The 26,077-nt window shown below is 37.2% G+C and overlaps 1 protein-coding gene across 1 annotated transcript in view; it reads left to right on the forward strand.

Annotated features, from left to right (window-relative positions):
• The window catches only part of LOC150089107 (nonsense-mediated mRNA decay factor SMG8-like), a gene marked incomplete at its 3' end in the record, with an annotated part of 262,505 nt that overhangs the window by 228,925 nt on the left and 7,503 nt on the right, over positions 1–26,077 (forward strand). Inside the window, exon 15 of the mRNA XM_090370415.1 lies at positions 6,016–6,156. Coding sequence (XP_090226541.1) covers positions 6,016–6,156 — 141 coding nt within the window. The remainder of the gene's footprint in view (positions 1–6,015; positions 6,157–26,077) is intronic.

Below are 26,077 nucleotides of genomic sequence, written 5' to 3' on the forward strand. Positions count from 1 at the left end.
CTTTAAAGAATCTTTCCTTTTCACCTTTCATTCTAATAATGAATGTCAAAAAAAGAATGCAAGAAAAAAGCTTAATATAACTAAATATTACTGGCAGTTAAATGATTTTATAATAAGTAAAAGGAAGCTGGAAAAATTTGAATACACCCATCACCATAATATGAGTTAAAAATTGGATTCATCAGACCAGGTGGCAGATTTCCAATGTCTGTGGTTCAATGTTGACACTGAAGTCCCCATGCAAAGGGTAGTTCTCTGTGTCTCACAGTGAGGATCGGTAGCCATGACAGTTGTTGACTGTCATAGCTATGAACAAACTTCCATCTGTCGTAGTAGTTGATGGCTTAAATAGATTCAAGGCAGGACTAGACAAACACCATTTGGAGCGAGTGGATGGATGAAATGAGAAGGGTTTCTTTTTTTTTTTTTTTTTGGCTGATGCTTGCTTTCTTGCATCATGTGCCTTTACTAATGCTAATGAGCTAATATCTGGTGCATAGTCCATGTGGATATTGGTTTTGCTATTCCTGTGTTGTACTAGGTAGTTAGCTGGGCCACTGTGCTGCTTCACTGCTGTGTTATGAGTGAGGTCCACATGGTGAGTGTCAACGTGGGATAGCCATGTGTTCACATTGGCACCATGTTGGCTGTTGTCGAGATACTAGGATCTGTATATCTTGACCCTACAATCATTCCACATTCAAAGTTGGAAAGATCTCAGTGCTGACCCATTCTTACTTGCAGACACTCAAAAACTGATCATCACACATGTGATGAAGGGCAGCTGCAGCAGAAGTTATAGGACACGCAGTGACATGGAGAATTTTACAAATGCAAATAAACCAACAGCTTTATTTGTTTCACAGCAAGATAGATTACAAGGCCTTACTGCAGCTGATTTTCCCTCCACAAAAAAAAAGTTTTTGTACTTGGCTCCTACAACGGCAAACTCAATCTCCTTTTTCTGCCTTCCGTGTTGTTTTCTGATGAGGCTTTACATGAAATGGCCTGATTAATTTTCATAACACTCATGACCAGAAGGAAGAGAATCTTCTTGCCATTATCAATACACAAGGATAAATTTGAAAATAATGTGGGCAGGAATTATTGCTGACTGCTTAATCAGTCCTGTTTTTTTTTTTTCCCAGATTAACTGGAACATCCTAGTCCAATTTTTTATCTAATTATTTGCTTGATAAAATTCCTGTTGCTGTCCGACATCATAGGGATTTATGCAGGCCAGTACTCTGCCTTATTTTAATCATTTTAGTTGAGCAGGACTATTAGGATTAGCATTTCCCTGATAAATGCATAGGTGACACAACACCCATTGACAACATTGAAGTGATTTTTCAATGTGTAGAATAAGGATGCCAGCAAACCTAAAAAAAAATCTGCAATTTTTGAATGCTTTAGGTAATCTGTGATGAGAAATTTTCAATCATGTATTAAAGTGCAAGGTAGGTCATTTTGAGCACTTCCTCTAAAGGTAAAATGTGGATAACTGATAGGGTACAAAATAGGCTGTAACCCAGAAAGAAAATATTTTAGGACATGTTTATATGAAGTTTATTCATTGTTTTCAGCAATCCTGAATCACTCAGAAATTATGGTCTGTGTGTTGTGAGACACCCTAGGCAGTTTTAAGAGTGAAGTGGGCAACTTCATTATAGAAAAAATCATGGAAATGATTTTCCATGGGTGTGTGGCCATTTTGAGTGTAGGTAAAGTGGAATTAGCCTGAAATAATACAGGCCATTAAATTTTAAATAAAATAAAATAAACATAATATATATACTTGGTTTATGTACATATGCAGTAATTCTCATTTTGAATATATATATTTTTTTTTTGTTATAATAATAAAAAAATAAGTGTAATACTTTATTTTCCCTTTTTTGTTTATTAAAATGTCAGTTACCAAATGTGTTAAAAAAATTAATGTTATTAAAAAAAATGCACTTTCTCTATGATCCACTTCGGGTATAGCTATATATATATATATATTTTTTTTTTGTAGTTGTTGGCGCATCAGCTTCTATGTTCATAATGCACCTCCCAAGGTTTTTGCAGTACTTTGATCCAAGCCCGAGGCAGGATTCGAACCCGCGACCTTTGGGTTGCCAGGCAGGCACTTTACCCACCCATCTAGCCCGGTCGGCGTATAGCTATTTGTGACTACTCTAGCTTATACTTAGAAGTGCATGACTCCCTACTTTATCTTAGAAGATAAAGCCTAATCTACCAGTATGCTGCCAAAATAAGAAGTCTTCCATCTTACCCCTGTTGTGTATATCTCAACCAACCTTGGCCAATATTCTGTGAACTAAGCTTAACAAACTTAGCCCTGCTGAGACACCTTTGAGAAATTGCATATAAATGGAAAATTGATCTCAACAAAATTGAGGAAAATACAAATATGCCTTATTTCCCCATAGGATAGACACTGATCTACCTTGCTTAGTGCTCAAAAAATACCATTCTGTCACATAACATCTAACAGTTATATGCTAATCACATTTTGGAACACACCGGTAAACTCAGTGTGTTCTGAAGTTGCATGTAGGTGCAGCATCTGTATTCCCATCATGTGTAGTCTCAAAATCCCTTTCAGTTGAGCACAGCATACACTCTGCATGAAGTGCTATCCAGAGCTTGCATTAAATGAAATAAATTGGCAGTCATCACTTTCTGCATTAATATATTCTATTATGATAATCTGTTATGATATTAAGAAGGATGTTTACCCATACAGGAAAAACATCCTTTTTATCATCTGCTTCTACAGGATATTATCATCTAATCAACTATTGTGAAAAAAAAAAAAAAAACACTGAAATAATTCTTTGTTGGATTCCAGGATACACCAGAATAGTAGGCAATGACAAATCCGATAATGTAGCTAAGTCAGCATCACAACTACCAAACAAAACAATGATAGTTCCTTACATTTATTTTAGACCAATATTTAGAAGAGCGTGTGAAGACGAGTGGGCCTGGGCCTGGAGAAACCAAACCAAACAATAAGTTACGTGAACAAGATTAGTGAATAGAACGAAGGGTTGCTCTTACAAAGAAAGGCTTAAATTTTGCAAAGTGTCTGAAAACTAGGCACCTGCGAGGTGATCTGATTGAGGTGTATAAAGCCTTGAATGGTTTGAGCATGCTCAATGCTGATGGGGTTCTTCCTCTTGCTCAGAATAATCACCTGAGAGGGCATAAATTCAAATTGAGGAAAGACAGATCTAGGATAGATGTGCAGAAGTTTGCCTTTAGCCAGTGGGTAGTTGGTTGGTGGAACAGACTTCCATCCCTTGTTGTGGAAGTTGATAGCCTAAATAAATTTAAGGCTGAGCTGGACAGGTATTTGGAACGAACGGAGGGGTGAAATTGGAGCGGTTTTTTTTTTGGCTGATGCTGCATAAGCTTGCTTTTTTGCATCATATACCTCTACTAATGCTAATTCACAAATATAGGAATTCAGCATCAGGAAAAAATTGCAGGAAAGAGGCAATGGTTGCTAGACAGCATATTTGCCACACACACATCTTACGTATTATCTCTTAGCTACTGAAAATCTCTTCCCCCCCCCCAAAAAAAGTGCTCAATGCCAAATTCAACTTTGGTATGCTCTCAGTTCAGAATACACATATCATTTAACAGATATCAGGTAACTGCAAATCTAGAAGGACTCTGTAATTTCATCCATCAAATCCGATTTGATAAACAAATCTAACAAACATGAGTTACATTAAGAAACCTAGAAAGATGCATCTTGGTCTTTGATGCCCTTGTGTCTTAAAATCCTTAAACAACAAGAACTATTGTCTCCTATTTTTTATCCTTCGACCTACAAAGGGTCTTGTCATTAATCCCAATTTTCTCAACTTTATATAATTGCCTTTTGTAAGGAACCATACTAAAAGCTTTACTTAAATCAAGACAAATTATGTTAAAAGTTATTTTTTGCATCCAACTTTATCACACTGACATAATAATTAACTAGATTTGTCATGCAACACTTCCCACCCTACAAACCCATGTTGTGATCCATTAAGGATACCTTTCCTGTTGAGATGGTATTGTATTGTATCCATAATCAGGCTCCATGCTCGTACCTACTACTGAAGTGAAATTCACTGGTCTAAAATTGACCATCATTGTCTCTTGCATCTCCTTTGTTGATCAAGGAAATGTTAGACTTTTCCATTCCAGGAGGATATCCTTAAAATCTGATGATCTCATTAACATCTCCAATGGGATGGTCCATTCACATGCAGCCATTTTTAGTATAATAGGATGTATACTGTTCACTCCTGGAGCCTTACCTTCATTCAGCTTCAGAGCAAAGACTCTAGGAGTTCATAGTCTCTTCTCTGAGATTGATATGTCACTTAATTTTGAGCATTCTTGTGGCTCCATTTTCAGTGATCCATTGTGGTTCAGATCTTACTGTGAAGATCACTGCAAAGTAAATATGCCATATGATTGATGTTTTTTAAGGTTGGGCTGTAGATCAGTTAGTGTACAGTCTCGCTGACTCTACTCTGCCAGATAGTAACTGAAAGGAGTCCGAGTAGTGCATATGTGGGGGCATTGTTTGAGACCATGTTCTCTCAAGGAGCTGGGTATATTCTTGAAATCTGTATGCCGTATCCAAAAATTTCATTACTTCAGACAAAATGTTCAAAATAACAGAACAAACTTCTCTGTGAAAATATTTAAACCTCTCAAACAATTTAATATTAGTATTAAGTTAAACTAACTTGAAATCAGGTGTCTGCTTGAGCCGGACCTAGTGTTTAAGTCCTTGAAAGCTTTGGGCAATTAAATGCTAAGGGAATTTTTTTCACTTAGTCATATATCATTCTCAATGGGACTTAAATTTAAATTGAGAGGGGGATAATTAAAGATTAAATATTCAGATATTTTCCTTTAGCAAGGTATTATTGACTGTTATGATAAATTTCCTATTCTTATGGTGGTTGGAAGTTTGTCTAAATCTAAGGAAGGATGGGATAAATACTAGAAAGAAATAGATAAGTGAAGTGATATGGTTGCTTTATTTTTGAATTTAAAACAGTTAATTATTACAGTTGCCTGCATTAGAGACATTTCCTTTTTAATTATATTTTTAATTTAATATAAATTTGATTTGCTTATTATTTATTTGTTTATTTATTATTTTATTTTATTTTTTGCTTGGTGCTACATAAGCTTGCTTCCTTGCATCATTTTGGTAATACTAATACTCAGGCACAACACATAATGCCCTTCATACAATATAAGTTAGTGCATTCACTAACTTATGTACTAAATTTTTTGTACTTTGAGACTTCATAACCCTAAATTTTTTATGGATTTTATACTTTATATTGCTTGCCATGTCTCATTGCAAAATTATTTCATAACTTGGTTGTATGCTCCTACATTTTGGGTGCCTATCCACAGATAAGATGGTGGGGACTATTTCCAAAACGGTGAACATTTGGTGGTATTAAATAATTGAGAATAAGCAACAATATACTTCTGTAATGGGGAAATGTTTCTTATTTGAAGTTAAAGAGTATGCAATGTGTTTTGAAGGATTTCACAATATAAAATACTGTATATTTTCATTGTAAATTTTGTTTTGCTTCTGATTTAGTTCTGTATAGACTTATGATGCCAACACTAACTTATATCTAATTAGCCGCTTCCTGAATTCCCACCTCAGTGCTAAAGTACTTCTAAAACATATAAGCAAGTCATTTTAAAATATAACTCATAACATACGTAATATTCTTGTTGCATTGTGTGATCCACATCAATAATTATTAAATTTGGAAGAAATGTTACAGAAAGCTGTTTCAGTGTGCATGAGAGAAAGGTGCATCTGCATTAAAGTTTTATGAATCCGGATTCTAAAGATTAGGAAAAATGCACTTATAGGATAACCTAATAATAGTTTATTGTAAATATTATCAAAATTATATTGTTATTAGAATATGATTTGGTATTTTCTTTTGTGAACAGAGAAACTGACAAGACAGCCATCCACAATTGAATACCTTCCCTGCATGCTGCATAGTGATAGTCCTCCAGGTCTATTACCAAAATTCCCTTCATGGTCACTTCTTTGTCTTGGACCTTCCAGTCTCTATTCTCATAATATAGGTAAGTTGCACCTAATAAAAACCGTGTTAACTTATATGCTTATCGAATAGTAAGGAAAATATTAGAAATGGTCATGTCAGTTATAATGCCATGCATTATAACTTGTGTTATGAAAGATGTACTTTTTAAAAAAAATAAAATAAATAACTACCACTATTAATGAATATGCTATCTTATTTATGAACTACAGGTGGGAGAAAAATATAAATCTGTAGAACCTCATAAATCCAACAACCTTGGGAATTGCATATGCTGGATTTTTAAAAGTTATTCCTAATATTCAGAAGGTTATTCATATTGCAGTAAACCCCCGCTATTCGCGGTCGCTGATTTAATATAAAAAGAAACCTAAAAAATGTGAATTTTAAAGCGGCGTGAACATTTTCGGCCATAAAAAAATGGGCGTGGCTAAAATCATCTTTCCTGGTCAAAACAGCACTCAGTGGGTGGGGAGAGGGGGTGACAAAATTGCGAGCGTGGATGTTTCTCGCTAATCCTTGTTCAGTATGTGCTATGCACTTGTCATGGAAGGTTTCGTCGTTTGCTTTTAATTTATATGCTTATAATTTGAATAAATTTATCAATTTATAAATTGATATGCTTACAAAAGAGAAAAATCTACAGTTTTGCAGTGTGTTAGTGTAAACAGCCTTTTTCGAGTGTGTTAACGGAAGAAAGTAACTTTATTGTGGACAAGTTCTTTTCTAACAAAAATATGGCTACAAATAACAAGGGAATTGTGAAGAGATCAAAGAAGGTGATGACATTAGCGAGTAAAATTCAGTTATTAGACAAACTTTCTAATGGTGAAAGTGTCTCGTCAGTCGCAAAACATTATAAAATCAATAAGTCAACAGTATGATCAATCAAGAAATCGGAAGAAAATATCCGCTGTAGTGTCCGGGAAAATGTGCTTATTGCTTCAAAAATTTGCTCTGTAACTCATAATGTTAAATTAGAAAAAATGGAAAAAGCTTTAAATCTGTGGATAGAAGACCGAACTCAAAATAAAATTCCATTAAGTTCACTCATCATTCGTCAAAAGGCAAAACACTTTTATCAACACTTTAGCGAAACTGGTGATAGCACTGGCGGAATAAGTTTTTTTAGCTAGCAAAGGCACTGGTTTGAAAGATTTGTTTAAAATTTCTAATAAATATTACATTTAATATTAAATTGTTTCTTATTTTCATTTCAATGCCTTATGCTTGCATTTCACTATGCACATAGTCATATTATGAAAACACATATAATACACACATAGACTAGTTTTTCTTATATATTTCATACTTTGGAACGGAACCCCTTTATTACTATGGGAGCCATAACTCAGTATTCACGTTTTTGGTATTCGCGGCATTTCTCAAGAACGTAACCCCTGCTATTCACGGGGGGTTTACTGTATACATGTATTGTATACTCAGAAAGTTCAAGTGAGGTGATAGCATAATTTAATGCAGTCACATGGTATGATGAGACATTTTAATTTTACTAACTTGAATATGGGAAGGATTTTCAATTGAATAATAAAGTATGCTCTTTGCTAAATAAATAAGCAATTGTAGAAAATCACTTTGGAATATTTTTTCATTGGATCTCCACAGAGAGAGAGAGAAAGCGTGCCACCATTAATAAACCAAAATATGGAACTGCGCTTTCCAATTAGCCTGGATAGCTTGTTCGCCTAACAAATTGTTGTATTGTATATTTATCAATGATATTGATGAAGGTATATCAGATTTAAGGTCCAAGTTTGCAGATGATACAAAAGTTGGCAGGATTGTTAATGACAGTAAAGACAGTATGCTACTCCAACTAGATCTAGATAATTTGGGCAAATGGGCTGAGAAATGGTAACTGAAGTTTAACTTTGACAAATACTATATATGGGTAGCAATAACTGAAGAGAAACGTACCTACTGTGTGGTACTACACTCAGGGAAGTGTAAAGTAAAAAAGACCTGGAGGAAATTGTGCAGTCAAAATTTGAAGTTTGCTGAGCATTTTAGATAGGCTGCCAGGGCAGGTCATGGAGTCTTGTCAATGATATATAGGAATTTTGCTAGCAGGGAGGTGACTATCCAGTTATACAAGGCAATGGTCAGGCCACACTCAGAGTATTGTGTACAAGTCTGGAGGCCTCGTTTTAGGAAGGATGTAGAGTTGCTAGGCAAGTACAAAGAAGGGCAAGATTGGTGGGGGGAACTAAGGGGTGCTCTTACCAAGAAAGACTTAAGGTCTGCAAATTGCACTGCCTGGAGAGTAGGCACCTGCAAAGTGATCTGATTGAGGTGTATAAGGCCTTGAATGGGTACAGCAAACTGAATGCTGATGGGATTCTTCCTCTTGCTCAGATTAAGTACCCGAGAGGGGCACAGATTCCAATTGAGAAAAGACAGTTTTAGAATAGATGTGTGGAAATTTGCCTTTAGCCAGCAGGTTGTTGATTGGTGGAATAGACTTCCATCTTTTGTTGTGGAAGTTGATAGCCTAAATAACTAGGCTTTACATACCAACTAAGAAATATTGTTCAAGGTTTAGGCCTAATGGATGTCAGATGAACTAATGAGACATATGGCAGAGAAGAAATATGCATAGGATACATATAAATTAATGGGTGACATGGAAACCTATGATAGATATAAGCTGGTCTGTAACTCATTAGGCAGGCAATAGCAGATTATGAGAAATATTTGGCAAAGGATGCAAAGAAAAACAACAAAGTGTTATTTACCTATGTAAACTCCAGAAGGAAAGGGATGAATCAGATTAGTCCACTGGATATTGATGGTTCAACTATTGATGATCCTGCTCAGGTGACTAACAAACTAAATGAGTATTTTGCATCTACATTCACACACGAGGAGTTATTGAAGGAGAGGAATGCCAGACGTTTATCAAGCTCTGCCAGTGAGCTAGATGATTTTGTAATAACTGAGAGGAAAGTGGAGGAGAAATTGTTGAAGGTAATCATAAGAAAGGCACATGGGGAGGATTAAATCTAACCAGTTATATTAAAGGAGGCAGCAAAGGAAGTAAGCAAACCCTTAGCCATAATTATGAGTTTCTTTGGACTTAGGGGAGGTACTCATGGACTGAAGATGTGCAAATGTCACCCCAATTCACAAAGAAGGATCAAAGGGCGAACATCTAATTATAGACCTGTTAGTTTAACTTCTGTTCCAGGAAAATTAATGGAGGCACCGGCTAAAGAAGCACTGCAGGATCATCTAGACAAGACTTCAGTTATAGCTCGGACACAGTATGGTTTTTTTAAGGGAAAGTCTTGCCTAACCAATTTCATTGGATACTATGATGTGGTCACAAAGGAACTGGATGCAGGGAATAACTTTATCATATATTTGGATCTTAGAAAGGCTTTTGATACTGTTGCACATGGAAGACTGCTGAACAAATTGGAGCAGTGTGGCATTGAAGGCAAATTGCTATGGATAAAGGGATGGTTGAGTGGGAGAAGACAGAGTGGTAATCAGTGGACACTGCTCATCATGGCCTAATGTTATTAGTGGAGTCCCTCAGGGTTCAGTATTGGGTCATTGTTGTTTTCTGTATTTATAAATGATATTGATGATGGTATATCAAGCTTAATGTCCAAGTTTGCAGACGATACGAAGGTTGGCAGGGATGTTAAGGACACTAATGACAGTATGCTGCTGCAACAGAATTTAGAAAAGTTTAGCAGATGGGCTGAGAGGTGGCAAATGAAGTTTAACATTGACAAATGTAAAGTACTACATATGGGAAGCAGTAACATATATGAAGGTTTCTGAGCAGTGTAGATGGTTTGCAAGAGTAGCTCATAGTGTCTTGTCAATGATGTCAGGAACTTTTCTAGCGGCGATAAGGAGGTGATTATCCCCATTGCCTTATACAAGGGTCAGGCCACACGTTGAATACTGTATACATGTCTGGAGGTCTCATTTTAAGATGGATGTAGAGCTGTTGGGACGAGTACAGAGAAGGGCAACAAGATTAGTGAATGGAACAAGGGGTTGCTCTTACGAAGAAAGGCGTTAAGTTTTGCAAATTACTGTGTCTGGAGACTAGGCACCTGCAAGGTGATCTGATTGAGGTGTATAAAGCCTTGAATGCTTTGAGCATGCTCAATGCTGGTGGGATTCTTCCTCTTGCTCAGAATAATCACCTGAGAGGGCATAAATTCAAATTGAGGAAAGACAGATGTAGGATAGATGTGCGGAAGTTTGCCTTTAGCGAGTGGGTAGTTGGTTGGTGGAACAGACTTCCATCCTATGTTATGGAAGTTGATAGTCTAAATAAATTTAAATCTGAGCTAGACTGGTATTTGGAAAGGAGGGGTGAAATGGGAGCAGTTTTTTTTTTTTTTTCTTTTATGGCTGATGCTGCAAAAGCTTGTTTTCTTGCATCCTATGCTTCTACTAATGCTAATAAATTTAAGGCTGAGCTGGACAGGCATTTGGAACAAATGGAAGAGTGAAATGGGAGGGTTTTTTTTTTTTTTTTATTGCTGATGCTTCATAAGCTTGCTTTCTTACATTTTATGCCAATGCTAAATAAAGGACACATTTTCAAATCTCTCTCTCTCTCTCTCTCTCTCTCTCTCTCTCTCTCTCTCTCTCTCTCTCTCTCTCTGTCTGTCTGTCTGTCTGTCTGTCTGTCTGTCTGTCTGTCTGTCTGTCTGTCTGTGTGTGTGTGTGTGTGTGTGTGTGTTATTTTTTTCTTTTACTATGAAGTATAAATGGTGTGATATGATTTCAGCTGTAATCTGAATCAGTATTAATTATCTTGTAAAATGAATGATTTTTATGTTATAAGTACATACCAACTGTAATGAACAGTATAGAAAATATGTAGAACAGAGAAATTGGTTTGGAAATTATGCTGGTATTCAAAAAGTGCAACACCCCTTAAATTGTAATTGTTGTCCGAATAACGTAAGTATATGACAATAATCCTTACAGATTGCATCAGCTGTTATTTTCAGCTATATGAGCACGCTCTGCAAGAGTTGTAATTATTCCTTGCTTATGTTAGAATGGCGAGTTACGCGCAGTTGACGCCACGAAGAAAGAGTGCTATTGTTGCTTTACGTGAGGAAGGATGTTTTTCCTGTCATATTGCTTATAGAGTATCTTGTACTGAGCCAACAGTGAGTAGATTTCTTTCCAAACTCAAGAATACTGGTTCTACTGATAAGAAAAAAGGAACTGAATGCAAACGAGTCTCTAAGCCAAAACAGGACCTCATTTTGAAGCGTATATGCCTTAAAAACTGTAAAGCTTCTTTGTCTGAGCTGAAAAGGGAACAGAACATACAGGAATGGTTGCGAATGCAGTAAGTAGACGCCTCTTCAAAAATGAACTTGTAGCCCATCATCCTAAGAAGAAGCCCCTCCTCACACAAAAAATGAAAAACGCCCAATTAATTTGGTGTAAGGAGCATGTCAAATGGACCCCCAAGCAGTGGAAGTCAGTGATTTTCTCAGATATCAAGAAATTCAACCTGCATGAGGAGACAAATGATTCACCCTAGATGTGGTGAAGAATACCATCGAGATTGTATGGTGTCTACAGTGAAATTTCATACCGGCCAAATGATATGGGGGTGCATTTCGTATCGCGGAGTAGGTCACCTACAGTTTATAAAAGGATCCGAAAATGCCAATGGATACCTGTCTATATTGCAAGGCAAATTGCTGCCAACCATTGGAGACCATTTCAACCTGCCAAGTAACTGCATCTTTCAGGACGACTGTACTTCTTGTCATCAGGCGAAAAGCGTAAGTAAGCACTTCTGTAGTTACTTTAGCATCATTTCTGCATTAGAGGTTCTACAGTAATGTGTTTGCATTTGTTACAGGTGAAAAAATGGTTGGAAGAATGGTCCATTCCAACTCTTATCTGGCCAGGAAACAGCACAGATCTAAATCCTATAGAGAACTGTTGGCAGCGTGTGGAATCTGTAGTTGCCAGAAAGAAACCAAAGACCTTTCCTTCCTGGAAGCCATAATTCATGTTTGGACCCACGAACTATCAGTTGATTATCTTCAGAAATTGATCTTGTCAGTGCTTCAATGGTGTGCTGCTGTCATCAGGGCCAGAGGCAGTTCAACTAAATATTAGTTTGCACCTGGTGAACTTTTCATTTTGTTTTCCATTTAAAGTGACTGAAGCAAATTGAGGATTTCTGATAGCATTTCAGCCATAATTGTCGTGTTTACCAAAACTGTTGTATAAATGTTGCAAATGCTCATTTTGGAATATTTTGAGAACACCTGTGAAATATTACTTAGCTTTGTCTTAACTATTAATAAATATCTTTTGTTTATATTTCTATTTGTGATGCTAGTCATTAATGTAACATACCATCGCAAAAAAGGGTTAGAAATGTGAAATTCCTAGGTGATGCACTATCCTTGAACACCCTTGTATTAAAAGAACATGTATAAATCTGGTACCTGCGGTGCTTTTTTTTTTTTAAGTGCAACCAATTTATTTCCCTTCCTCTCTTATCTGATTGACTGCTCTTGGAGAAATGTTCGAAAAGTGCTGGATTTTCAAATTCTGAATTTATGAAGTTCTGCTGTACTTTGAAATATCTGTTCATGATCTGGCTATCAGTTTCTAAATCTGTTGCATGACAATAAACTTTTGAGCACTTATGTGATGGAAATGTTTAAAAATATGCCGTTCTTGTTATGAAAATTATATATTATTTAGAATGATTATGATATTTGTGACTAGAACGGTAAAAAGATTAATGAGAAATATAACTGCAGACTGTGAGCACTTGAATTTGGATGTGAAAACACAATGCTCACAATGTGCTGCATAGACTAATGTTCTCACTAACCAGTTAAGGATAATCAAAGATACTTATCTGGTCAGCAGCACACATAAACTTGCACAAAGAACAAGATCCCATTCTAAATTCATACCAAAAAGAAGATCCTTAAAAAATGCAGTTATATCATATCAGCCAAAGCATACTGTGACTGACTTGCTCATAAACCAGTTAAGAAATATCAAAAATCAAGGTTCCCATTAGTACCCACATAGCTCCTAAAGTAATAAAATTCGAGCTGCCTTATGCCATATGGTGCAAGGAAGCTGTAGGCTTTTTCTGCACCAGCCAAAAAAATAAAATAATAAATAACAAAATAAAACAAACCATCAATTGGACTCCCTCATCTTGTAGGTACCTATCCAACTGGCCTTTGAATCTCCCCAAACAGCCAGCTTCAACCACCCATAGAGGTTGGGACTGGCAGCTTGTTCCAGGAATCAACAACTTGTTGGCAAAAGAAAACTTCCTGCAGTCCACTTGAAACCCCTTACTTTGTAATATGAATTTGTATCCCCTATTTCTGGAATCATTTATAATAGTGAAAATTTCACCCTCATTCATTTTACTTTCTTTCCTCAGAGGCATGTACATAACAATCAGGTCTACTCTAAGGTGTCTGGTCCAAACTCTGTTTGGACCAGGTCACATGTGCCTCCGTACCAGGTGGGCAGGAGCAGCAGTGCGTAGCACATGCTTCTTGATTAGACCGGGGTTCGAGCCTGTGACCAAATACAGAGGATGCGGAAAGGTCAGGGAATGACCACCGTATATCCCTGGAGCAATATGGCCTAAGTTGCTAATGCTCCTAAAAAAAAAACAAATAACAACAACAACCAGGTCACATATTCGAAGTCTTTCCTCATATAGACATTCCTTTACCGATCTTACCAGGCATCTTGCCACGCTTTAGACCTTTCAAGAATCTCACACCTACATCTCTATCTCTGTAAGCAAATAACACTAATGAGACTTGTGGCAAATTGTAAGCAAATAACACTAATGACACTAATAACCTACATCTCTATCTCTGTAAGCAAATAACACTAATGAGACTTGTGGCAGAGAAGAAAAATGCATGGGATGCATATAAATTATCAAACGACACAGAAGCCTATTGTGGATATAAGCTAGTCTGCAATCAAGTCAAAGGGGGGTTAGGCAAGGTTAGACTGCGAGAAATCTTTGGCAGAGGATGCAAAGAAAAACAGCAAAGACTTATTTAATTATGTAAACTCTAGAAGGAAGGGGATGAATCAGGTTGGTCCACTTGATATCGATGGTTCGCCTGTTGATCCTGCTCACGTAGCTGACAAACTGAATGAGTAGTTTGCAACTATATTCCTGTATGAAGAATTCTGTAGAGAAGTGCAAGCCAGAAGGTTATCAAACTCTGACACGGAACTAAATCATTTTGTCATAACTGAGAACAATGTGGAGAAGAAATTGTTAAAGTTAAACATAAGAAAGGCATCTGGGGTGGATAGGATCTATCCAGTTGTAATAAAGGAGGCAGCAAAGGAAGTCAGCAAACTCTTAGCCACAATTATGAGAGCATTCTTGGACTCAGGGGAAGTGCTCAATGACTGGAGATTTGCAAATGTGTCCCCAATTCACAAAGGGTGGATCAATGGGTGACATTAGTAATTACAGACCTGTTACTTTAACTTCTGTTCCGGGGAAAATAATAGTCACTGATTAAAGAAGCATTGCAGGATCATCTAGACAAGACAGCAGTAATAATTCAGACATCGCATGGGTTTGTTAAGGGGAAGTCTTGTCTGACCAATTTGATTGGATATTATGATGTGGTCAAAAAGGAACTGGTTGCAAAAAATAATTTCGATATTATATACTTGTATTTTAGGAAAGCTTAGATACTGTTGCACATGGAAGACTACTGTACAAATTGGAGTAGTATGCATTAAAGGCAAGTTGCAACAATGGATAAAAGGATGGTTAAGAGAGAGATGGCAGAAAGTGGTAATCAATAGACACTACTCCTCGTGGACTAATATTATTAGTGGAGTCTCCCAGAGTTTGTATTTGGCCTATTGTTGTTTTGTATATTTATCAATGATATTAATGAAGTTATATTGACAGAGTTGTTAATGACAGTACACTATTGCAAATGGATCTAGAAAAGTTGGGCACATATGCTGGGAGTTGGCAACTAAAGTTTAACATTGACAAATGCAAAATGCAACTGTAGGGAAGTGGAGGCCAAAAGCTTATCAAACTCTAACAGAGAGTTAAATGATTTTGTAATAACCATGGGTCAGTGTCATGTCCATTTTTGTTTTATCAATAATGTTGATGAAGGTATATCAGACTTAACGTTGAAGTTTACAGTTGATACAAATGTTGGCCGAGTTGTTAATGACAGCAATGATAGTGTGCTACTGCAACAGGATCTAGAAAAGTTGGGCAGGTGGGCTGATAGTTGGCAAATGAAGTTTAACATTAACAAATGCAAAGTACTGCGTATGGGTAGCAGTAACCCCAGAGAAATGTGTCAACTATGTGGTACTACACCCTCGGCACCTCTGTAGCCAGGTGGGAAGGAGCAACAGTGCATAGCACACAGTTCTTGATTAGCCTGGGGTTTGGGCCCGTCACCACCAAATACGGAGGATGCGGAAAGGTCAGGGAATGACCACCGCATATCCCGGAGCAATATGGCCTTAGTTGCTAATGCTCCTAAAAACCACATAACATAACAACTACACACTCAGAGTAGTGGAGAATGAAAAAGACCTGGGATAATTGTGCAGTCAGATATGAAGTTTTCTAAGCAGTGCAGACAGGCTGCCAGAGAAAGTAACTCATGGGGGGGGGGGGGGTCTTGTTAATGGTATACAGGAACTTTGCTAGCAGGGATAGGGAGGTGATTATCCCCTTGTATGAGGGAATGGTCAGACCACACTTTCAGTACGGCATTCAGGTCTGGAGGCCTCATCTGAGCCAGATTAATGAGGGGAACAAAGAGTTGCTCTTACCAAGAAAGGCTTAAGTTCTGCAAATTGCAGTGTCTTCAGACTACGCACCTATGAGGTCATCTGATTGAGGTGTATTAGGCCTTGAATGGATTTAGCAGACCCAGTCCTGATGGGATTCTTCCTCTTGTTCAGATTAAGAACCTGGGTTCAGATTAAGAACCTGGGGTGGCACAAACTCCAATTTATTTCAAATGCATTTCTAGTCAGGTTGAAAATGACTTGCTAATAGCACCCGGCTTAGATTGACCAACTCAAATACTGAGGAGGAAATCTCCAACTACCGACAGCTGGTCTCGAACCCCCCCTCCACGCTACTCAGTATAGGCTAGTGCTCTTGCTAACTAGGCTACCAGGGCCTTAAACTCCAATTTAAGTTGGCAGTTGCAGAATAGACAGGCATAAATCTGCCTTTAGCCAGCAAGTAGTTGATTGCTGGGACAAACTTCCATCTGACCTTTTGGAAGTTGATAGCTTAAATAAATTCAAGGAAGGACTGGACAAACTTTGGAGTAAATGCATGGGTGAAATGGGTAGTGTGTTTTTTTTTGTTTTTTTTTTGCCCATGCTGTATAAACTTAGTTTCTTGCGTCGTATGCCTCTACTAATGCTAATGTTAAAATGTACAAAAAATCAACAATAGGACACAGTAAACATCCCTTGCTCTTTACTACATGTCTACACTGTTCAGAGAACTTCATATCAAAACCATAATGTATCTCACCGGACCCCTTTCTTCCTCTGTTGTTTTTAATTCAACCCCATGAAGTGGATAAAATATTTTCTCGATGCTATCTCTCTAGTTAAGACCTTGCACTTGCTATATTAAAGCATAGCTGCCAATTTCTGACCATACATGAAGGCTGAAGAAACGCTGCTTGCCACTGATTATTGATTACTCAACCAAACTTCACATCATCCGTAAACTCAAAACCTGTGCTCCTGAACTTACTCCTATTCTTTGCCGCCTTTTTTCACTTTCTTATTCCAAAGGTGTTTTTCCTTCTGCTTGGAAATTTGCTCATATCCACCCAGTTCCTAAAAAGAGTGACAAATCCCTCCCATCCAATTATCGTCCCATTGCAATTACTTCTACTCTTTCTAAAGTAATGGGCCGACCTGGCTAGCCGTATGGGTAAAGTGCCTGCCTGGCAACCCAAAGATCACGGGTTCGAATCCCGCCTCGGGCTAGGATCAAAGTACTGCAAAAACCTTCGGAGGTGCATTATGACCACAGAAGCCGATGTGCCAACAACTACAAAAAAAAAAAAAAAAAAAAAAAAAAAAAATTCTAAAGTAATAGAGAAATCAATTAACTGGCAACTCTTATTAAACTACCTAGAAACCTTCCGTCTGATCAACGATGACCAGTATGGATTCCGTCAGTGTCGGAATCCATACTGGCGATATTCTGGCTTATGTTACCCATTTATGGACAAATTTAATAGAAAAGTTCAGCGAAACAAAGCAGTTGCTCTTGACATCTCAAAGGCTTTTGATCGTGTTTGGCATAAAGGTCTCCCAAACAAGCTTCCATCTTATGATTTGCCAACTGTTTTTTGTAATTGGTTATCCAGTTTTCTCTCTGATCGCTCACTGAGGGTGATGGTAGATGGCTCTGTCTTCTAAATTCTCCACTATTGCTGGTGTCCCCCAAGGTTCAGTTCTTTCCCCCACTCTTTTCCTCTTGTGTATTAATGACCTGCTTCCGTTGATTGGAAATCCTATCCATAGTTTTGCCGATGATAGCACATTACATTCAACTTTCCATTTTGTGAAACCTTTCCCTGCTCAATCAGCTTCAACTTCTCAAATATCCGCTACCAATTCCTTAAATGCTGATCTCTAGGTAATTCTCCAGTGGGGCAAAGACAACTTAGTTGATTTCAATCCTTCTATAACTCAGTCTTGTCTTAGATCTTGCAAAAATGATTCTTCTGCTCTTAGGCTCATCTTTGGTGACACTCCAATTTCTAGGCAAAATGATATATCTCTTTTGGGGATTACCCTGACTTCTAATCTCTCTCTTGGCACAAGTGAGAGATAAGAAACTCACAAGCACATTACAAATATTGCTTCCTCTGCATCTAAAAAAAACTTGTTCTCTTTCACTTTCGGCGTTACTTTTCTTCCAAACAGCTGTTCACTCTGTACAAATTGCAAATCCACCCTACCATGGAATATTGTTCCCACATCTGGGGTGTTGCGTCCAAAACCTTTCTCAAGCTTCTAGATTCCATTCAGAAGAGGACAATTAGGTTAATTAATGATTCATCTCTAACAGAGTCTCTCCACTCTGTCTCATAGACGTACTGTTTCTGCTGCATGCCTTTTCTACAGATACTTCCATGGGTACTGTTCTTCCAAATTGGCTTCTATAATTCCTGCTCTCTCTTTGAAAACAGTCCAAACACGTGCCATCAGCCAACATCCATTTACTCTCCAACTTCAAACTCACAGAACCAACTTTTCATCTTCCTTGTTTATTCATTCAACTGCGGTTTCTGGAACAACCTTCCTTCATATGTATTTCCTGAAAATTACAGTCTACAGAAGTTAGTCTAATGTCAACAAATATCTTCTTTCGTCTTCTCAACCTACAACCAAGCACAGTGCTAAGTACTATAGGTTCTAATACCTCTCGTTTGGGGTTTTCATAAAAAAAAAAAAAAAAATCTGGTTGGGGTGGGAGAAGACAGTGGTAATCAATGGACACTGCTCTTCGTAGACTGATGTTATTAGTGGAGTCCCTCAGGGTTCAGAGTTGGGTCCATCGTTGTTTTCTCTATTTTACTTGATATGATAGAATATTAATTTATTATGGTACTCAACTTTTTTTATAATCTGCAATTGATGTTTCAATAGGGTGGATGATAATTTTAATTTAAATTGGGAGTAAGTAAGTTAGGGTTTAAAAACAGAAGTTAAAATATGCGTAAAGAAGTAGAAGTGCATGTCTTCATCCTTGGTTGTCAATATTAAAGTTGAAAATAAATGGTTAATACTGGAGGCCAATAGCCATAACAAGTGGCTTTTGTTATCCACGTCTTCAGTTGGCAATTATGGGTTGAGAGTGAACGTGTGTAATTAAGAAAGCTAAGTTCCCATGATGCTCCTGGTTACATGTGGAAATCTCAGGTGCATGAGATTCCAAGCCAGTGCAATGTTGTAAGGTAGTTTGGTATTTAATACTTGGAGATTGGAATGGCGGCGGAACCATTCTATAACTAGGGTTTCATATTGGAAAATTTTAAAACTGGATTTTAATTTGATAATGGGAATGGCTGTCTTCTGCTAAGGGGAGTGTGATTGTGAGATTGAACATGTGATGCTAGTTCTGTGTTGGTTTCGCCTGTCTTAAAACTGTTGTAGTGGTAGTATGCACGCTTGTGTTTGATGTTTTAATAGAACCATATTTTGAAGTTGTGCTACCAATGTAACATGCCTTGCAGTTAGGTTGACATTTTATTAGGTAAATAATATTGTTCATATTGCTGATAGGATATTTTTGTGTCTTATATGAATTAAATAATGAGCCAAGTTTATTATAAGTTGAGAATGTTAGGGTGATGTCGGTACCTTTGAATATGCGGCAGAACTGATTGCAAAAATTACTATGGTAAGGTAGGATAATACATAAATTTTTATTAGAGGTGTGTTTGGGTGGATTGTTAATATTATTTTGGACGGTGAAAATGGTTTGTTGAATTAATTGAGTGGGGTACCTTCTAGATATGAATTTTGTTGTAAGATATTGAAGTTCATAGTTGAGATCATTTTGTGTGGAACTGTATTTTGTAGCATTGTAAATCTGATTATAAAGAACGGCTTTTTTTATGTTAAGGGGGTGGTGTTGAATCACCCCTTTAACGAACTTAGACATAACAGGAAATGGAGAACCCTCATACAGAAACCTCACACACCCCAAAAATCTTCCACAGTAAACATTTCATCATACCCCTTTTCCCTTACCGAACCGAACTCGCTAGCCTCGATTACAGTTTTAATTTTGTTATCAAAGGTGACCAATATCCATATAAAGAATGTATAATAGAACTACAAACTAAATTAAATAACCTCCCGGATAAATGGAGATTAATACATCAAAGCAATTCAATTCTTAATTCTAGACTTAAATTTCAACCCAACATAAATAAACAACAGTTAAGTAACTTACAAAAAATACGTAACAACCCAAATATTATAGTTCAAAAAGCCAACAAAGGCGACACCATAGTAATAATTAATAAAAATAAGTACATAGAAAAAATGGAATCGATACTCTTCTGACTCAGAAACATATAAACTAGACAATACATATAATATTTCTAAACATAAAAATAAACTACACATCATTCTAAGAAAATTAAGGTCAAACAATGAAATCACTTACACATCTTACAACAAATTGGCATCCGGAACAACATTTTACCGCATATGTTTGGAATTACCAAACTTCATAAACCCAACCACCCATTACGACCTATAATATCTTTCAGTAAATCAGCCTAATTTATCTTCTTTCCTAGTTAAAATCATCTCCCCCCCCCTCACCAGATTTTCGAAATTCAAAGTAAACAATACCTCCCAAACATTTGATAAAATAAAACATATTACAATAACCAACAATGACATAATAGCATTGTTCGATGTAGTCTCATTGTACACTAATGTAAATTTACCTTCAACATTACAAACTCTATGTAATTTCTTAACAGATGACAATACCTTACCCAATCACACTTCCCTTTCAATTAATAGTATACTAGAACTTACAACCTTTTTATTAGATGCTAGATATTTTTGATTTCTCAATCAGGTATACCAGCAAACATACGGATTACCTATGGGATTAGGGATCTCAGTTCCCCCCCCCTTCTGAAATTTACCTAGCTTCAATAGAAAACTATGTACTACAACCATACCCCCCCCAGATATAAAATTATTTATAAGATATGCAGATGACATCCTTTTAATAGGACCAAAATCCACAATAGACGATCTTTTCATTAAATTTAACTCAGTACACAATAGATTAAAATACACCCTAGAACTTGAAGAAAACTGAAAAATTAATTTTCTGAACCTCACCATATATAAGATTGATACCAAACTAGGAACAAGAATTTTTAGAAAAAATTCCCATACTGGCAAGTACCTACATTTTAATTCGCACCACCCCTTTAACAAAAAAAAGCCGTTCTTTATAATCAGATTTACACTGCTATAAAATACAGTTCTACACAAAACGATCTCAACTATGAACTTCAATATCTTTCAACAAAATTCATATCTAGAAGGTAGCCCACTCAATTATCAATTAATTCAACAAACCATTTTCATCGTCCAAAATAATATTAACAATCCACCCAAACAGACCTCTAATAATAATTTACGTATTATCATACCTTACCATAGTAATTTTTTCAATCAGTTCCGCCGCATATTCAAAGGTAGTGACATCACCATCACATTCTCAACTTATAATAAACTTGGCTCATTATTTAATTCATACAAAGACACACAAAAATATCATATCTGCGATATGAACTGAACAATATTATTTACCTAATAAAATGTCAACCTAACTGCAATGCATTGGTAGCACAACTTCAAAATACGGTTCTATCAAAACATCAAACACGCGCGTACTACGACTACAATAGTTTTAAGACAGGCCAAACCAACACAGAAGTAGCATCACATGTTCAATCTCACAATCACACTCCCCTTAGCAGAAGACAGCCATTCCCATTATCAAATTAAAATCCAGTTTTAAAATTTTCTTATACGAAGCCCTAGTCATAGAATGGTTCTGTCGCCATTCCAATCTCCAAGTATTAAATACCAAACTACCTTACAACATTGCACCGGCTTGGAATCTCATGCACCTGAGATTTCCACATGTAACCAGGAGCATCATGGGAACTTAGCTTTCTTAAATACACGCATTCACTCTCAACCCATCATTGCCAACTCAAGATGTGGATGACGAAAGCCACTTGTTATGGCTATAGGCCTCCAGTATTGGCCATTTATTTTCAACTTTAATATTGACAACCAAGGACAAAGACGTGCACTTCTACTTCCTTGCGTATATTTTAACTTCTGTTTTTAAACTCCTTACTTACTCCCAATTTAAATTTAAATTATCATCCACCCTATTCAAACATCAATTGCAGATTATAAAAAAAGGTGAGTACCATAATAAATTAAGCTATGCTATCATATTAAGTCACTTATAAATGGTATTTTAAGAAATCTACAATTATCGAATTTTCTGTATTTTATAAATGATATTGATGATGGTATATCAGGCTTAATGTCTATGTTTGCAGACGATACGAAGGTTGGCAGGGTTCTTAATGACACTAATGACAGTATGCTGCTGATCTAGAAAAGTTGAGCAGATGGGCTGAGAGGGGGCAAATGAAGTTTAATATTGACAAATGTAAAGTACTACATATGGAAAGCTGTAACCCCAGAATAACCCTGTCAGTGTAGTATCAACTCTGTTGTACTACACTGACAGTGGTAGAGAATGAAAAGGAACTGGGTATAATTGTGCATGTAGATATGAAGTTTTCTGATTAGTGCGGACGGTCTGCTCATGGTGTCTTGTCAATGATATTCAGGAATTTTTCTAGCAGGGATGAGGAGATGATTATCCCCTTGTATAAGTCAATGGTTAGGCCACACCTTGAATATTGTATACAGGTCTGAAGGCCTCATTTTAAGAAGGATGTAGAGCTGTTGGAACTACTACAGAGAAGGGCAACCAGATTAGTGAATGGCACAAGGGTTTCTCTTATTAAGTTTTGCAAATTACAGTTTCTGAAGACTAGGCACCTGCGAGGTGATCTGATTGAGGTGTATAAAGCCACGAATGGTTTGAACATGCTCAATGATGATGGGATTCTTTCTCTTGCTCAGAATAATCACCTGAGAGGGCATAAATTCAAATTGAAGGACGGTCGTAGGATAGATGTGCGGAAGTTTGCCTTTAGCCAGTGGGTGGTTGATTGCTGGAACAAACTTTCATCTGTCGTAGAAGTTGATAGCTTAAATAGATTCAAGGCATTCTTGACAAACATATGGAGTGAGTGGGTGGGTGAAAGAAGGGGGTTCTTTTTGGCTGATGCTATATAAGCTTGCTTTCTTGTATCATATGCCTTTGCTAATGCTAAAAACCTAAGTACTGGGTTGTTAAAATTAAAATATCCCTGTTACACTCGCCATTTATTGGGGGGGGGGGAATTGTTACAAAATTTGTCACTATATGGTGCTGTGGCAATTCAAATCACTTGAACGCACTACAATTGTTCAATGTGTTCTCCATTCAAAGAACAGCATTTTGTACAGCAGAACGTAACATGTCAACTGGAATATAATCACATAACGTCCAGTGCTGTCCTTGAGATCTGCTAGAGTTTGACATCCTTCCCAATACACCTGGTTCTTCAAAAAACCCTACAACCAGAAGTTGTGTGGGGTTGAGGTCCGGTGATCGGGTTGGCCAAGATGTCTGGAAACAACGACTGATGACCCATTTGTCTGGTGCCTCCGTAGCCAGGTGGGAAGGAGCAGCAGTGCGTAGAACATGTTTCTTGATTAGACTGGGGTTCAAGCCTGTCACCACCAAATACGGAGGATGCGGAAAAGTCAGGGAATGACCACCGCATATTCTCGGAGCAATATGGCCCTAGTTGCTAATGCTCCTAAAAGCCAACGTAACTAACTGACTGATCAATTCGTCTGTAAAGTGTTGCCTTAGCAATCTTTGGGGATGTGGGGGTGGCACACCATTTTGCATGAATATGGTATCCTGAAGACACCCACGTTGTTGCAGCTCTGGTATTGCAAAATTTGCCAACATTTCATAATACAGGCATACCTCGATTAACGAATAGGATGCGTTCCACGAAATTACTTCGTTAAGCGAAACTTCGTTTTCAGAGGTAAAAATAGTATGGCCAGAATAGGGATACGTTCCTACTTAAAGAAAATGAAAAGCTTTTTTTCGAACAAAGAAAAGTTTTATTAAATAAACATTCAACTTACATACAAAGCGAAATCACATTTTAAAATATGAGTCTAAAGTTGATTGCTTATGCTTTTTTTCTCTTTCATTTAACAATTGCCTATACGGAGTTATTGCATTTAACACTGATCGCTTAACTATAACACTTCTTCCTAAGTCAGGATCATTTTCACTAAAAAAATTTAAAACGTTTTCAAGATCATTTAAGCACCTTTTTAAATCTTTGGTTGTTAACACTTTTTCGGCAGGTACTTTCTTTAACTTCGCCTTCATTATCTTTGTCTTCGTTGCTAACAAGGCTTTCTAAATCTCCACTGAAAAACCATCATCTTCTGCATTCAATAAATTTCTAACATCCTCTTCATCGACATTTTCGAAACCTATTTGATTGAGCCATCTGGATAACTTCATTTCTAATTCTTGGATGTTATTTTCTTCTTCTAGTACAACTTCTGGCCATATTTTGCGCCAAACTCCATTTAAGCATTTCTTAGTGACTTCTTTCCAAGAACTATCAATGCTTTCTATTGCGTTTTTAATGGTGTAGTTTTTCCAAAAAGTTTTAACTGTCATTTCCTCTTTATCCTCTAGTTCAGTTAAATTGCTTAAAGTTCGACGCAGATAATAAGCTTTAAATGATGCTATTACTCCCTGATCCAATGGTTGAATCAGGGAAGTTGTGTTTGCTGGAAGAAACACAACTTTGACAGGAATGCATGTGTCCAACGTGTTAAGATCAGTAGGATGTCCCGGAGCATTGTCTAACAACAAAAGAGATTTTTCTTCAAAGTTGTTTTTTTGACAATACTGTTTTACTCCAGGACAAAAGTGGTTAACAAACCAATCAGTAAATAACTCCTTGGTAACCCACGCTTTTCTATTTGCTTTCCATATTACAGGTAAATTCATTTTTATGTTACCTTTTAACGCCCTCGGATTTTCTGAATGGTAAACTAATAACAATTTTAATTTATAATCGCCAGAGGCATTTGATCCAAAGAGTAACGTTAAATGGTCTTTGGCTGCTTTGAACCCAGCAGCTGATTTTTCTTCAATAGAAATGAAGCTTTTTGTTGGTAGCCGTTTCCAGAACAAACCGCTTTCGTCAACATTGAACACCAAATTTGGTGGAAAATTTTCACGTTTAATTATTTCCTTTAGTTTTTCTGGAAACTTATTTGCAGCTTCAACATCTGCACTTGCAGCTTCTCCTGTTAATTTTACACTATGAATCCTGGCCCGTTTTTTAAATTTCTCGAACCAACCACGAGAAGCCCCAAAGGTTTCCGTAATTTCTTCAGTTTGTTTAGATTTCAGGTGATTAAACAAAAATGGAATATTTTTTTATGTTAAATGGGGCTTGAAATTGCGGACTTCGTTATATCGAGGCTTCATTATCAGAGGTAACGTTAACCGAGGTATGCCTGTATTGCTGTCCAGTGACGGAACAGATGCGGGGGTCCAGTCAGTGTTACCTGTTAAAAAAAAAAAATGGCCCAATCATGAATGTGGCCGTAAATCCACACCACACTCTCCCTTTTGGAGAATGCAATGGGACCTCTTGGAGAACTTGTGGGTTTTCTGTTGCCGAAATGCGACAGTTGTGTGTATTCACTGGTCCATTTAAGCAGAAGTGGGCTTGATCACTCCAAAGGATGTTCCATGGCCAAGTGATATCGACTGTCATTTGTGCCAGAAACTGAAACTCAGCGTATGTGAAACGAATATCTGCATCACCATGCTTTAGCTGCTGTAGCATGTGCATCTTGTAAGGATAGTACAGCAATATGCGATGCATTACCAGCCTTACAGTGGAATAGGGCATGTCCACTTCACGCAAAATCGACAATCATTTTACTGAAAGCACAAACAGTCATAGGTCCACGCATTATGTAGGCACCTCCGTAGCCAGGTGGGCAGGAGCAGCAGTGCATAGCACACGCTTCTTGATTAGACCGGGGTTCGAGCTTGTGACCACCAAATACGGAGGATGCGGAAAGGTTAGAGAATGACCACCGCACATCCCTGGAGCAATATGGCC

This window comes from Mastigoproctus giganteus, chromosome 3 (genome assembly GCF_048544385.1).
Source record: "Mastigoproctus giganteus isolate SK-2022 chromosome 3, ASM4854438v1, whole genome shotgun sequence".
NCBI lineage: Eukaryota > Metazoa > Arthropoda > Arachnida > Uropygi > Thelyphonidae > Mastigoproctus > Mastigoproctus giganteus.